Source organism: Saccoglossus kowalevskii, chromosome 8 (assembly GCF_978046115.1).
Source record: "Saccoglossus kowalevskii chromosome 8, keSacKowa6.1, whole genome shotgun sequence".
Lineage (NCBI taxonomy): Eukaryota > Metazoa > Hemichordata > Enteropneusta > Harrimaniidae > Saccoglossus > Saccoglossus kowalevskii.
The window spans coordinates 31,645,892-31,662,816 of record NC_140648.1 but is presented as its reverse complement, the minus strand read 5'-3'; the positions used below and the strand labels follow the sequence as shown (position 1 = coordinate 31,662,816).

Genomic DNA, 16,925 nt, shown 5'->3' with positions numbered 1-16,925 from the left:
AAACATAAAAGGTAACAATACCCATTTCCTTGAAAACACGAATTTAGTTTTCTCCCCAACAACTCTACCGGGTATTCCATAAAAAGATATTTTGAGCAAAAATTAGTCAAATGTTGAACTAATATCCCCTTCATTAGTGTACAATATCTTGATGACAATTAAACTAAAATCAAGAAGATCAAAATTACAAGATATAATCCTACTGAGCAAACTGATTCTAAATACTCATTTAAAACTTATTTAAGTTTATTTTATGCTATAAATTTCATCGATAATTACAAAAGTATGATTTTTAAATAATTTTTACAAAACCATCGACTGTACACCTGATTTAAGTATAAATAGTTTCAGTAAAAAAAACACGCAAAAACAGGTTTGCGGAAACAGCTACTGTGCTATGAAGTTTTCATGGCAAATACATTGGCTGTTGGCACTGCTGCAGCTCCAGCGCCAGTGGTAGGGTTTGATGCCATCGCAGAAGCCGTTGCGGCACTTGGAATGGACAGTGTGGACGGTACTACATCATAGCCAAGCTTCTTCATATCACGTGATACTACATTGAAAGTCACTCGAACGGAGCCTTGTGACTTGACTCTTGTAACTGCAGAGAATGAATGAAGACAGATGGGGGGGTTATTAAATATGCATACATAAGAAAAATACCAAGCATAATAGAATCAATAATTAAAAAGCATTACCATAAAAAATACATTAAGACCATACTAACATATGCAAAGTAAACACACAGGATTGACGAGTATGAGGTTATTCTCATTGATTTCATACAATTTGCAATGTACAAACTTATCGTATATATATTAAGACACATTTAATATAATACGCAATGAAAAAGTAAAAACAAAATTGAAGTAGTCACAGATTTTTCACAAAGAATAAATGAGAAAATAATCAAATCTTGCAGATTGTATTTGTAATAGACGCATATCTAAACAGACCGACTAATAGCCTTACCATTTAAAACATAAGTAAAATTTATTGATTTATCCATGAGAAGTCTGCAAGCAGAGAATTATGTATATTTTATCACAGAAAAACATCTAGGTGTAGATCGAAATGTAAATTGCAATGTACATATGATTGATCATCGCAAGAGACGATAAGCATTAATTTCTGATAATCACACTAGAACTCTAATCATGTCACTCTCTGTAGTCTGTATTAGCCTGCCCTACTGTAGTTGAATACATGGTGCAAAGTATAAGATGCCTCTCTCTCTCTTTTCTCGCAAACGCTATAGCAACCCATCTATCATGTCACAGTGGTCTAATCAGGTTGTGAGATCTGTATAGGATGAGGACAAAGCAGCGGTTCTGAATTCAACACGGCAAGGCTAGGTACTAATTAGATATTTCCTATTTACAAAATGAGCAGTGGACTTGAAGAAATGTCATCTCACAATAGCTAGGTCATGTGTATAACACAGGAGCTAGTTTGAGATGTGTGATATGCATGAGAAACTGAAATACAAGTAACAGCTGACAGAAGGAGACATCATGTTTATCAACAAGAAAATGAGAAAGAAGTAACACAGCAACGCATATAGGGCAAATATATTATATAATGTCCACTCTGACTGAGACCAATTATCCAATTTATGTGATAACTGAGCCCTTGAAGGCAGCAAAGCATAATCAGTACCCAATTTGCGGATAGCAATAATTTAATTGTAGGTGAAAAAAACAAGCATCTATAGAAATGCCTCAGTAAATTCATGATACTGCACTATCTCACAGAGAGTCAGATAATGAAATTGTCTGCAACTAAGCTGAACAACAGCGATTCGTTTTTTCAAACCAACTACAGTACGGTAGATGATACATATCAGCTGTAAGTATGGCAACTGTAAATCATGTTTACATGTTAGCATAACACAACTTCCTGATATGTAAAATATGATGAGACCTCAGCCTTATCAAAGCTTTTTCCTGACTACACTAATTTCATAGCATTAATCCCAACATTTGCTTGTTATGGACACAAATGTACTTAAAAACTCAAAGCTTACAAACTAACATCACAACAGCCTTATTGAGTCTAGCGATAGGACTTGCGTAATACCATCCTATTACTCCACAAATTGCTAGAGAAGAATGCCGGGTGTACAGGGGCAACCAGCATTGAAAGGCTGCATGGAAATCAGCATACAAATTACAGGGATAATCCCTTTGACAACTCGTACACACATACACACACATGCTGTAAATGTGACGTGGTCTAAAAGCAGTGTTCCCATTGAGTAGTACAAGACATAGTGAATGCACCACCATTTTCTCACCATTCATACTGTCCTCATTACTCCGGGTTTTTTTTCAGAAATTTGAATAGCACTAGTATTTATTGATATGTGCACATTATTCGTTACATTACGAGAGGTCTACGTTTTAACAATATGCATGTTTTAACATTGATTGTATGTTAAAATTGTATAACTTGTGAATATACATATTTGTTTGAATGGAATTTTTTTTTTACTATTCAAATCTTTAAAATCAAATTTGTTTTTAATTATGTATTCAAATATCACCAAAATTGAACTTTCAAATAATTATAGCATAATAAAGATTGATAGAACCACATCAAGGGTAACAGTGAAGTCAACAACAACGACAGATTATGGGAAAACATTATTAAGTTACGATAATAGTTAAAAAAAAAAGCAACTAAAAAGTCAATTCATTTGGTATAATTCGCAATTTTTAAGTTCAAGGTCATACTATGTCTTGTTACAGAAATGTAACACTGAACTGTGTATTAAAGCATTTCTAAAACAGGAAGGTAACAACAGGTTTGAGTGAGTGGTAAACCTTGAACTTGAAGATTTGCAGTTGTTACCAAGTTCAAGTATCTGAAACTGCATTAATAGAACCTGAAAGCTTTGCATCAATTACTAATGTTGGTACGGTTTGATGTCTCAACAGTGTTTACAGTGAATTTTATGGACTCTTCAGACCCAACATGCGATTGGATGGAGACAAGTATTCTCTTTGGTAATAGTGTAGTGCATCCATCATATTCATTGTTATGCAAAGTGAGATACATTAATATTTAAATATATACACATGCAGCCTTTACGCAAAATAAATGTCACAGTTCTCTTCTCCAAAGAAGAAATATATAGATAGGCCTTATATACCATGAGTAATTAAATAAAGTAGATATGTTTGAAATTATGGCCTTTGGATAAAAAAAAAGATTCATTCATATGGAGTCTGCGCGCAATGACGGCCACATTAAAGGCAGAAACTGGGTTTATCAAAAAAACAAAACAAAATATGACAATTGTCCCAACACTTGCAGGATGGTGCTAGATTTTTCATTTTGGCACATGTTCCATGGAAGACAGAGAAATGAAAACGTTATACCGAAGTCCCTCTATCCCCGGTCTGGAAACGGTCATTGTGGCGAAGGCACATTGCGGGTATGCGCAAAGCATTGTCACGTGATCAATACACAGTCAGTCACTATTTTTGACAATGTCATTGCTATGTGTTTTTTTACAACTTAGTTGTTTATTCCAGAATTCATGCTTTTTCACATAATTTTTTAAGCAGGATATCTGTATCAGGTCATATTTTAGCTGGCGAGTAGTTCTTTAATTCATCTATTTTACCAGCAGCGGCACATTTTCGCAACAAATTTTCATACCTTTACCCAAAAATTGTTCATGTTTGATTTTTGGGGTAATTGAAATGAACTATACTTTATTTACCCTTCTTCAGGCACGATACCCAAATATTTGTCTTCGATTTTGACATTTTATGATCGAAACATATCATTAAACAAGCAGCCTATCGGCTGAGATAGCTCCGCTGTTAGCAATGCACATTTCAATTAAAGAACTGAAGACATCATTAGAAAATGAACAATATGAATAGTATCAAAGCAATCGGACTTACAGTTTTTAACAAGAAGTCGAAAATATCACTTTTTACCAAAAATTACAAAAATATTCACCAAAATAAATTAATTAGGGAATTGAAGATATCATCACAAAACGAACAAATCTGAGAGAGGTCCACATGTAGTACCTATATATGTAATATCAAAGCAGTCGGACTTACAGTTTTCAACAAGAAGTCGAAAATATCACTTTTTACCAAAAATGACAAAAATATTCACCAAAACTAGAGAATTGAAGATATCATCACAAAATGAACAAATCTGAGAGAGGTCAACATGTAGTACCTATATATGTAATATCAAAGCAATCGGACTTGCGGTTTTTAACAAGAAGTCAAAAATATCACTTTTTACCAAAAATTACAAAAATATTCACCAAAATTAGAGAATTAAAGATATCATTACAAAATGAACAAATCTGAGAGAGGTCCACATGTAGTACATATATATGTAATATCAAAGCAATTGCACTTGCGGTTTTTAACAAGAAGTCGAAAATATCACTTTTCACCAAAAAATGACAAAAATATTCACCAAAATTAGAGAATTAAAGATATCATTACAAAATGAACAAATCTGAGAGAGGTCCACATGTAGTACCTATATATGTAATATCAAAGCATTTGCATTTGCGGTTTTTAACAAGAAGTCGAAAATATCACTTTTTACCAAAAATTACAAAAATATTCACCAAAATTAGAGAATTAAAGATATCATTACAAAATGAACAAATCTGAGAGAGGTCCACATGTAGTACCTATATATGTAATATCAAAGCAATTGCACTTACGGTTTTTAACAAGAAGTCGAAAATATCAGTTTTTACCAAAAATGACAAAAATATTCACCAAAATTAGAGAATTAAAGATATCATTACAAAATGAACAAATCTGAGAGAGGTCCACATGTAGTACCTATATATGTAATATCAAAGCAATTGCACTTGCGGTTTTTAACAAGAAGTCGAAAATATCAGTTTTTACCAAAAATGACAAAAATATTCACCAAAATTAGAGAATTGAAGATATCATCACGAAATGAACAAATCTGAGAGAGGTCCACATGTAGTACCTATATATGTAGTATCAAAGCAATTAGACTTGCGGTTTTTAACAAGAAGTCGAAAATATCAGTTTTTACCAAAAATGACAAAAATATTCACCAAAATTAAAGAATTAAAGATATCATTACAAAATTAACAAATCTGAGAGAGGTCCACATGTAGTACCTATAGATGTAATATCAAAGCAATTGCACTTGCGGTTTTTAACAAGAAGTCGAAAATATCAGTTTTTACCAAAAATGACAAAAATATTCACCAAAATTAGAGAATTAAAGATATCAACATGAAATGAACAAACCTAAGAGAGGTCTACCCAAGGTACATATACACCAAGTATCAAAGCATTTAGGCTTGTAGTTTTCAAGAAGAAGTCGAAAAAGTAAAACATTGACACGGACGACGACGACGACGACGGACAATCACTCATATGATAAGCTCCGCTCGACAAAGTCGACAGCGGAGCTAAAAAATGGTGGGCTGATTTGTTATTTGTCACACCGCATTTTATTAATGTTAAATTGGACGATTCTTATGGAAGCTCTTTTCGAACGTAAATACAAATGATCGACTACGTTAACATGAACAACGCCATTTTGACAAGATTTGTTTAGCACTGTTTTTTTCCCTATTAAAATTAGAAGATGAACTCAATTCCCGATATTAATCTTTACATGGTAGGAACTGGATGTTTATGAGTTGGTAGACTAGTTTTGATACGTATCAGGATTCAAAAACCTAAATTTTCATAGTGCTAATTTTGTTTACATGTTTTGTTTACATTGTAGTTGCCTTAATTTGAGGTCAGAGTGAAGTCATACAATGAGGTATCACTTTGCATGATGGTAAATTTGCCGGTATCGTAATCTGTCTGATTTCCTGATTCTGCAGCCTGGGTGTGAATGGTTTGTTTACCCGCAACCCGGTTCGAGACAAAACAACGCTTGTCGTTTCCAGACCGGGGATAGAAGGAATAGACTGTGGTTATACCAACTTGATTTTATCAGAATAAATAACTGAAATTGCATTAGTCACACTGTCAATAGTTTCAGGGCATGTGTTTAGAAAATGTTATTTTTTTTGGAAACAAATAAAAAAAAAACCTTATGATCACAGCAATACGGTAACTGTCACAAATTAAACAATCAATCATGAAACTAAAAAACTTCCTTGGGTGTTGAACAAAGCACCTCAACAGGGTCTTTCAAATCAGATAATAGTGCTTGTCCGCACAATGAATTTAACACCTCTGGTTGAAATGATGATGGCTGCATGTGTACCAATAGAGAACCATGTACTTTACATATTCCCATGATGCACTGGTACAACCTAGGGGATTGCAGAGCAGTGGTTTGAAAAGGACATTATGACAATAATAAACACCTCTCTGAAACTTCTGTTCAATGATCCCTCCTCACCCAATGACAACTTACAATCCCAAAGACTGACACTTCACATGATTTTGCAGTACCGTAATATCAACTTGTTTTCATATAAAAACTACCTTCTAAATTATTAATCACTTTGCTCAAGGACTATAAGAGCAAAAAAAGATAAGCTGATGAACAGATAAAGAGAATAAAAATTCAACATTACAATTTATTTTATGTTCAGATTCTCCACAAATTACACATACATTGTATACTGGTACATGAAGGATCAAATAACTGCATGTAAGAAGCTTGTTGTGCTTTAAATGTTTCTTAGTTATTACATGTGTAGTAAAAACAAATAGCTTACAGTATACAGTTAATCATCACAGCCATGTCAGAGCAAATTTGATTGGTGATCCAGCCCTGATGTAATGAACAAATGCCATAATTGAATAGCATGTGAATAGCGATCTAACGAGTCGAGATTGAACGCAGTGTACCCTGGGGTAGGTTACTGGCACACATTCATCTTGGAAACTCACTGGCTAATTGAGTGTCACTAAGTTCAATCAAAACGTAACCGATGAGAATCACTGAAAAGAACAAGCTAAGATGATAGACCATTTAAACACTGTCTGCATCTAGAGCTATAATATACAGCAAACAATTATTATGTCTTTGAAAAAAATGCCTTTCAACCAAAAGAACACACTATAATAGAAAATAAGAATGTATATTTTAATGGCAAAATAAAAAAACCTAAGTTGTGTGACCTACATCTAGCTCACATTATGTCACACACTAGCAGAAGCACGTACACAGCAGATATATGTAGTTAATGGAACGACTCTACAGACAATCATAGTATTATTATTATTATTATTCAATGTGAATCACACACACTGTATTAATATTAATAAACTTAGTTATTTCGATATCACTTAATGTCCTACTCAATAACTTGAATCGTCAGTACCGGGGGTATTCTTAGTATTGCCAAGTTAGATGAGTATTATAGCTCCGAGGATAGTCACAGAGAATATACTAAACCTATAGAAGCTATATAGCTTATTTGTGTGTAAGTGTAAAAGAAATCAGGGCCAATAGCATTTTTGTTTGTGCCTTGAGTCGTCTATACATTTAAATACAACTTTTTTTTTCTTGAAGAACAACCTCCCCAGCAATCAACAAGCTGTTAAAAAACTTAATATTTGGCTAAGAAATAATGTATAATTTCTACCACTATAACTAAAATCAAAGAAAGCTTAGAAAGAACTCCTGTGTGCTGAGAGTATTGGAGACACATTAAAAATTAATTCAAAATTACTTGAACTTGAGATATTGATGGAAATGCAGAAAACTAATTATGCAAATAAGGTAACTAATATGAACACATTTAAGTGTAAAACTAATAAGGTCTGCGCAATGTAAAAGTAATAAGATCTGCGTAATGTAATATCTATGCACCAAGTTTCATTGAAATGTGATTAGAACCAACAAATTATTAATTATTGTGCTAATTAAGAGAATTAATATGAACAGATTTTAACCCAAAATTAATCAGGCTGTCTATTGTCCTCGAGCATTTATGTACCAAGTTTTATTCAAATGTGATGATCAATACTTGAGATATCAGTATTAATTAATTAATTAATTAATTAATTATGTTAATTAGGTGATTAAGAAGCATAAATATTTACCAAAACTAATATGGTGTATAGTCCTACACATGTAGGTTCATTGAAATGTGATGAGTACTCTTTAAAAGTTTCATTAAAATTCAATGAGTGGTTCTTAGGACTAATTAAGCAAATTAGTAGTTAATATGCACAATAATTTATCCTAAAATTAATCAGGTCTCTGCATAGTCCTAGAAGATCTATGTCGCAAGTCTCATTGAAATGTGATGATTAGTACTTGAGATATCAGGTGAAGGGCTGAAAATTAACTAATTATGCTAATAAGGTGATTAATATGCACAAATATTTCTCCAAAAACTAATTAGGTCTCTGCACAGTCCTCAAGTAACTATGTACCATGTTTCATTGAAATGTGTTCATTACTACTTGAAATATCAATAACTGAAAATTAATTAATTATGCAAATTAGGTAATTAATATGTACTGATATTACCCTAAAAACTATCAAGTCTGTGCAGTCTCATATGACATCTATGTACCAAGTTTTATTGAAATGTTATGATTAGTACTTGAGATATCAGTGGAAAAGCCGAAAATTTATTAATCATTATGCAAATTAGGTAATTAATATAAACAGATTTTTACCCAAAACTAATGAAATCTGCGCATTAGATCAGAGCATCCATGTGCCAAGTTTCATCAAAATCCAATGAGTGGTTCTTCAAATATCAGTGGAACAGTCATGGAACAGCTTAAAATCAGTTAATTATCATGCAAATTAGGTATTTAATATTCATAGATTTTTACCCAAAACAAATCAAATCTGCGCATTAGTTCAGAGCATCCATTTGCCAAGTTTCATCAAAATCCAATGAGTGGTTCTTCATATATCAGTGGAACAGTCATGGAACAGCTAAAAATCAGCTAATTATCATGCAAATTAGGTAATTAATATTCATAGATTTTTACCAAAACCTAATCAACTCTGCGCATTATCCCAGAGCATCTATGTACCAAGTTTCACCAACATTTGATTAGTGGTTCTTGAGATAACGGTGGAACAAAAAAAGTGACATACATACATACATACATACATACATACATACATACATACAGACATACATACAGACATACAGACAGGGTAACTGCGAAGACTCCCTTTTGTGCTTCGCACACGGGAGTCAACTAGTTCTGCCTAGCTAAGCAATGCAACACACACAGACAAGCACGCGATTCACCGTCAATGCATGTATCTGCTTATTAAACAGCCTTTTGTTCGTATTAATGATTAAACATGAAAAGATGCAATAAACGATGGGAATATACAGAGACGTTTATTGATCTCACAGCGAACGTAGTAACTGTATTATTGCAATAAAATTGCAAAATCAATAACATGCCTGAAGCAAAGTGCACATGGATCAAGGAAAGCGGACAATCTAAAGATTAATTTGTATTTGCATAACGAACAATAAGCCATGTCATTTTTAATCTCATCAAATCGGATAATACATTTCCAGTTCAAAACAGAGGCTGTATAATTGGCCAAACACTTGCATACATCATTCAAGTAGGGTATTAGGTTCAGTATAACGAAGTACATTGATATATATGAAGTAGTCTAGTAGAATGTAAAGTGCACATCATCATCGTGGCTCACAACAACTGAAAGCACTTAGATTCAATAATTTCTCACTGTATCAATAGTCTCTTTAATCTAACGCGTACATTTATACTTGCACTATTTTGTTAACCAGAGCTAATGTATAAGAAATACACGTGACATAATTAGGAAATAAACGAAGGAACACTGCTCATTAATGCGTGTTATAAATCACTACAATCAGAATTACCCGTAGAGGTTTTTATGACGTCATTATCAGAAGATAATGTAAACCTCTATTTGCAAGTCATTTCATAAAAAAAATTTAACCTAATTCTGATGGTGGTGATTAACCAATAATGAGGGTATATCGCAAGATAATGTGTGAGATGAAGTCGCACACATTGTCACGTTTAGACCTTTCCGAATAACAGGGCAAGGACGTGAATGTGAACAAAAATGGGTCAGACGTAGTCTGGCCTATTATTTAAACAAGTATCCTCATCTGAGCCCTGTTACCAGGGAGGAGTCCTTTATTTTAATAATACAACAAACTGCTGAAAAATTGAATACACTGGTAAAATACTTGTATTTTAGTTAAGCGTAGAAGTTCGCAAGGAAACAACAATGGGAATTTTCTAAATGAAAAGTACCAGGAATTTTTAAGCTGAACAAATAATAGTCGGTTTGCGATTTAAACCATCTATACAAATGTTTACGAGTCGCGCACACACACACAATCATGACGTATGTACAAGCACTGACTTCAAGCTCTGCACGTGGTACCAACCGATCAGAGCAAGAGTGCAGCATTTCAATATCGTGCAGCATGCAGTTATATAGTAATCATTATACGTACCATATTCAATGTCCATTGTGGGAGGGGAAGATTAATAAAATTAATGTAAAAATTTTGTTATAATTGATATCTCATGACCATGACAGCCAATCAGAACTGAACATTTGCAGACACATAAAGAAGATGTACCGGTAATTGCTGAATATCGTCATGCAAATTGTTCAAAATGCAGTTACGCATGTGTCATGAAAGAAAACTGCATATTCACTCAGTGGACTACCGGTAGTTATAATCATTGACTCGGATAATTGTCATTGACTTGCATTGATCTTCAATGCTTATTTCTTTGACACATGCAAAGGCTCTATACACTGAATGTCAATGCTATTTGGAATTCTCCTTTTTAAGTACTATTCTCTGCTGGATATTCAAGCATATGAGTATAAGGACAACATTGGGGCTGCAACCACTATGCTACACTGTGTATGAATCAATTGGGATATAGAAGCTACGTACGTAACTGTAGGCAAAATAGAGAATACAAGTTCAAATTTATGACACATCAAAACTTCACTGTCAATTTTGTTCACAGCATTGCTACTTGTTTTTAATGTACATGTACATGTGCACACAAATATTGATATCCAAGGTCAGAATAAACAAACACATGTTATACACACACTGGAAACCAAACTGAGTATACTTCCCATCAATGAACAAGCAGAGTCAGCTGTGCCAAATCACACAGGCAACAATATGAAAATACTTTCATAATATTATTTTGTACTGTAAGTAAATAACATAAAAAAAACGCACACACATGTGTGTGCAGGCGTACATTCACACATTTATATTTATCCTGTGTTTTGTACATGAGCCACAATTGTTAGAGCAATAAATAAAAGTCCATTTTTCATAATGATAAATACAACACTTTAACAACTAAATGAGTCATCAATCACTGTGGATTTACAAAATGAAATCAAATTACAGTTGGATTATATGTATGCTTCGATGATCTTTTAAAACAAAATAGATTATATATAAAACTAAAACTGACACCAAATGGCATTCTAGTTCTCCATACTGTATATGTTAAGTTGCTGCCAATGGTGACCATGCACACAATGCAAATGGTTTTGACGATATCAGATATTCATTCATTCATTCATTCATTCATTCATTCACTTGCTCACTCTCATTCATTCATTAATTCATTCATTCAACTATGGTAGATGGTTTATATTATTATGGTAGAAAACGGATACAGCATTAATTCAAGGTTAATGAAACCTGTGTGGAATAATATGTACCCATATACTCAGTGGATTCAAATAGAGTTTCAAATTAATTGTTATGTACATGTAACTCTCATTTGTAGTAAACAGTGGAAAATTACTTTGGGGGCTCTGGGACTGTAATCTGTAGAGTAACATCTCCAAGTTCAAAACAAGTCAGCATGTAACCTTGAGTATCACATATGTACTGCAGTTGATTTCGTTGCACCCTTGAAAACATACTGGGTATTTTCACTGTCAATATACAAATGAATAAAAAAACAAAAAACATAATCCTGTTTGTTCATTTGGAGTTTGTGTAGTATTCCCTGGGATACGTTCAAATGTACATTTCAAATACTTGTGATGCGGTGTATCTATGCTGCATTTTTACATGCAAAGTGAATCTTGTGAAAATACAACTGCAGGATATACAGCGTCATTAAGGAAAATTACCTGAAAAACATCAAGGTCTCATCATGGGGTTTCGTCATAGTAACAACTAATTAACGACATTTTAAAATAAAAAAAGAAACAATATGAAAATTTGAATGATACTTTTTTTTTTTTTGTCTGTGAAGACAAGACACGTATTTCTGAAGACAGCAGCCGTGTTCCAAGTTTATTAATTGGTAGACTTAACACATGCAACATAAAAATCTCACAAGTAAAAGGTGATTACTATTAAAATGCAGATACTGTAATTGCTTAATTTGCAGATCTTTCCTTTTAAGATAAGAAATTTGCTTGTGCAACATTTTTTCCCTGAATTTTAAGTTGGTTCATTTTTCCTTTTTTTGTGCAAAATAATTTTTTAATATTAATATCACATTAATAACTCTACATTTGTACATACATCGCTGATTTTTGGTGAGCTATTTTTCACTCTCAAGCCATTTTCAAAAGGCAAGGCCTTAACATGCACTTATCGTATGTAAATGACAAAGTTGTGTCAATATTTTAACGATCCAACAATTTTGGATTTATGGTTTATGCATTTCTAATAAAGAAAATATGGTGTAAATGTAACATCGTGAATAAATTCAAGCAGTCTTAAAATGTGTTTTTAGATTCTCAGTTTCACAGTTTGTTGTATTAATGGCATCCAGGTTGGCTGTAATGTTTGTAAAATATAAAAAATATATTTTTTTTTTATGCATAAGTGTCACACTGATGAAGTGTGAAACAACTAAAATATGAACTTGTGTCATCTTGGTATCTATACAGAAAAAAAGGGGCAACAGTCGAGGAAATCTATTAAACTTGCAAACGACTGCACGGATATAAACATTTCGGCAGAAGACACAAACGCAACAACTAAAGAATTTAAAAATATATTTGTTGTAGATCAATAATGACATATGTGTGATGAAAAAATTCATAAAAGATCACCACTCTACCAATGACTTGGACAATAGCATTATGGTATCCAGTCTCTGATAAAATGTATTTCCGTTATTGTTGTTTATAGTACAAATGTACATGGATATCCCATCTCAACTTTTACAAATGTATTGCTGTAAAAATTATTATAAGATATATTCATCCATGGTTTAATTATTATTATTATTATTATTATAATAGAATCAGATGTTTCAGGCAGTGATCTACTTTTGTACCATAAAAAGAGAGAAGGTAAGATTAGACATCTCATCAAGAGATCACTGATAGTTAGTATAGCTATAAGAATGGGGTTGAGGTTCTAGTAAACATGCTCTCAAATCAACCTATTTCTGAAAAAAACAGTCCTCGCCTGGTAAATAGGTACTGTTTAGAACAAAGTATTTCCCTAGTAAATGCTGAAGGAAAACTGTTCGTTATCTTCAAAGGTTATAGCAGACTGTTAGAACAATAGTCAATGTAAATTCTGGTCATCCTGTATATGTGGCCACCAAAAAATTGACTGAAGAAACACCATTGTGTGAAACTACCCTTTTCTATATATTATATATTGATCTTGATTAGCAGCTTTTACCATTTTCAAAAAATTATAGCTATAAGCAAGAAAACTGACCAGCAACATAAATGAAAATTAAGGTAATAATTCTAAACCCTTACAGCACTATGTCTTGCTTATAAACAAGTATCATCGACATGAGATAAATATACTAGCCAGCTGACAAGTTTGCAGTTACCTGAACAAAAACAATTGGCATTATTACCATTAAAAAAAAAGTAATTTGACAGATATCCATCTCTACTTACTGTAACAGATTATATAAGCACCCTGGGTCAAATCTTAAATTAAGATATATACATGTACATTTGCTTTTGTGTTGACGTAAATTACAGACGTGTATTTACAATAAAAATTAGCAATATTTTAAAAATCCAGCATAAAATAAATGCAATTTTATATTGCATATGCATGGCATATTATGACTTTGGATATATTTCACAAATATAATTACATGAGCTTCACCAACTTAAATAGAATACATTATGTTGCATAGTGACAGCATGATCACTAGAACAATATTACCATACATATGAGTGGGAGTTCTGATACCAAGAGATTGGAGTCAACGCCTCCAGGACACATTTAGTAGAAAATACCGTTCTGATAAATAATGATATCTGCAAGGCATATGCTATGTATCTCTGGTTCACGATGTATATACAAAATGTACTTTTAACCGCAGTTGAGAGGGAAAAAAACAACCTTTAGTCGATTCAAGGGCTCAGGTCGCTTCATGTGAGTACGTTGAATATTGTAAATCAACCTGCTGAGCTGCACTTGTACTCTATCAATCCTTTTAATAAGTAAGAAATGTCTAAACATTATCAAAAGTCTGCAAGGCATATGCCATGTATCTCTGGTTCACGATGTATATACAAAATGTACTTTTAACCGCAGTTGAGGAAAAAAAACAACCTTTAGTCAAATCAAGGGCTCAGGTCGCTTCATGTGAGTACGTTGAATATTGTAAATCAACCTGCTGAGCTGCACTTGTATTCTATCAATGCTTTTAATAAGTAAGAAATGTCTAAACATTATCAAAAGTATAATTGCCCATTCAAGTAATCTATTTTTTTTTCATTTTACACACATGTGAAGATTACTCATTGTATACATGTGTGTGGCAATTATCAATGAATTCTACAACTCAACTACAACAAGATTACTTATGGGTTGGAATTCAAGCATGCACATATAGCCGGTCATGCTTTAAAACAGCAATACATGGTTAAAGTGAATATGACGTGTCACTGATGCACACACGCAGATGATTGCTGTGACACAACTATACTTATGCTAATTCACAGGCACGTCATTGAGACATCGTTTATTTATATAGCAATCTTGAAAAAACATCTTACTATTACAGAATTTGTAATTTGGTGAAACTAAATTGACATTTTTTAAACAAAATAACCTAACATTTTCATTTGTGTTTCAAACTTGATTTGAGGGAAATCTATTTTTGATTTGGGATTCCCACAAAGACAGCCCTGTTGGAGAATACTCTGGCAATAAAGTTTTTAACAAACAAAAACAACAACAAAGAAAGGATTTGACATATTTCTGGATAACAAGAAATATGCAGTTTGAATGAGTGATTAATTGTATCTGCTATTGATTCTGAAAAAGAAGCACATTGAAAGCAGCAACTCTTATGTATATCTTAGTAGCCGGAAGGCACGACAGCCATAAAAGAACATTCAATTACGACAGGAAGTCCCATAATAGTGGATGGCACCATGAGAGATGACACAAATTACTCATCAGCGGACATATTGCGAAAACGAATACTTTAAAAATCACGACAAACAGAAATACTGCATGTATTCCTTTCTTAGAATTTTGATACAAAAACAAGTTCTTAAATTTTTACTCAAAATAAATACTGTACCTTCAACGCAGGTGTTTTGATGTACCATGATTTTTCAATCTTTGCAAAAGTGTGCGTGAATGAATGAATGCCATATTATAGTTTTGTTATTCAGTTTCCGAACAGCGTGACAATGCTTTTTTTGATACGTCCCAAAGGATACACATGAATATAAATATATCCTAACATTTTCTCTAGTATAATTGGAAGAGACAGTCGCACGTACATGTAACTTTAATAGAATCAGGGGTCAAATTTAAATGCCTGGGTGTCACACTATGATATATACACCAGATTTGAACAAATAAAAGTACTCATGCAGCAACCATAATTACAGAAATTATTACTGCCTTAAGTGGCATATTATATAGATACCACAGATCAAACTTAAACACAAAATTGATACCTAATTTAATAACCTGCAATGCCCTTGAACTTCAAAAATTCTATGATATATGGTGAATAGTACTAGATCTCTCAAGGCACTGCAAATACATTTAAGCCTAGATTAAAAGAACATACAATGTATTTCAATATCAGTGGAAATTGAATATTTTTTTTTCAATAATTCAGGGATATGTACATGTACAACCACCTGGAGCTGTGGTGTATTTTCGTTTGTCGCAAAACATACATCTGTAGTAGTAATCAAATTCATTGCTCCATGTATGACCATCTGTAGTTGTCAAACTGCTTTCCACAGAAGACGCAAGTCAAATATCAATAAAAATGTGTTTTTTTTGACCTAATCACCATATCTCAAAAATTTGTTTGGAGGTGAAAAAAACCATTATGGCTGTCAAGAATTCTTAAGAAATTCTTATGTATGCAGTATGCTATAAACATGGCTCCCTATCAAAATGTCCTTTTTAGACAGTTTTTCTCCAAATACATATTTTGTACAGGAAATAAAATTTAAAATAGATGTCTCAAAGTCAATAATTATGCAGCATTTTCAAAACAAAAATGCTTTGCCTCTACTTATATGGTTGATTACCTGCAAACTTCAATATTTGACTCCCTGTCTTAAAGTGAAAGTGATTATGACTCTCTGTCCTCTCCCTAAAAACTTTGGTGAAACTTTCATTGTGGCGATATTCCATAATTATATATACCGGTATATATATATTGGGACTCACAAATATATGATAAAATTTTCTCTCAGGAAATTTACAATATGTGTGGTCATATTTCATATTGGAATCATCATATCATTTTATACAGTATTAAAGTTAGAACACTACTATTTTACGCACGGGGGGGGGGGGGGGGGAGTGTTAAATGTTATGTGTGTCAATCATTACATCATTTTGCTATACATGTTCTGTTCAAAAATTCAGAGGATTAACTTAATCAGGCAAAAAAAGTTACATTAACAGTTTGCAATTTGTTACATTCACAGACATGTATACTCTAAAC

The 16,925-nt window shown here is 32.8% G+C and overlaps 1 protein-coding gene across 1 annotated transcript in view; it reads right to left on the bottom strand.

Moving 5' to 3' along the window:
• Positions 1-228: 228 nt before the first annotated feature.
• LOC100372953 (B9 domain-containing protein 1-like) overlaps positions 229-16,925 on the bottom strand; it is a 60,305-nt gene continuing 43,608 nt past the window's right edge. Inside the window, exon 7 of the mRNA XM_002730893.4 lies at positions 229-601. Within this exon, the coding sequence (XP_002730939.3) occupies positions 396-601 (206 nt within the window). The 3' untranslated portion in view covers positions 229-395. The remainder of the gene's footprint in view (positions 602-16,925) is intronic.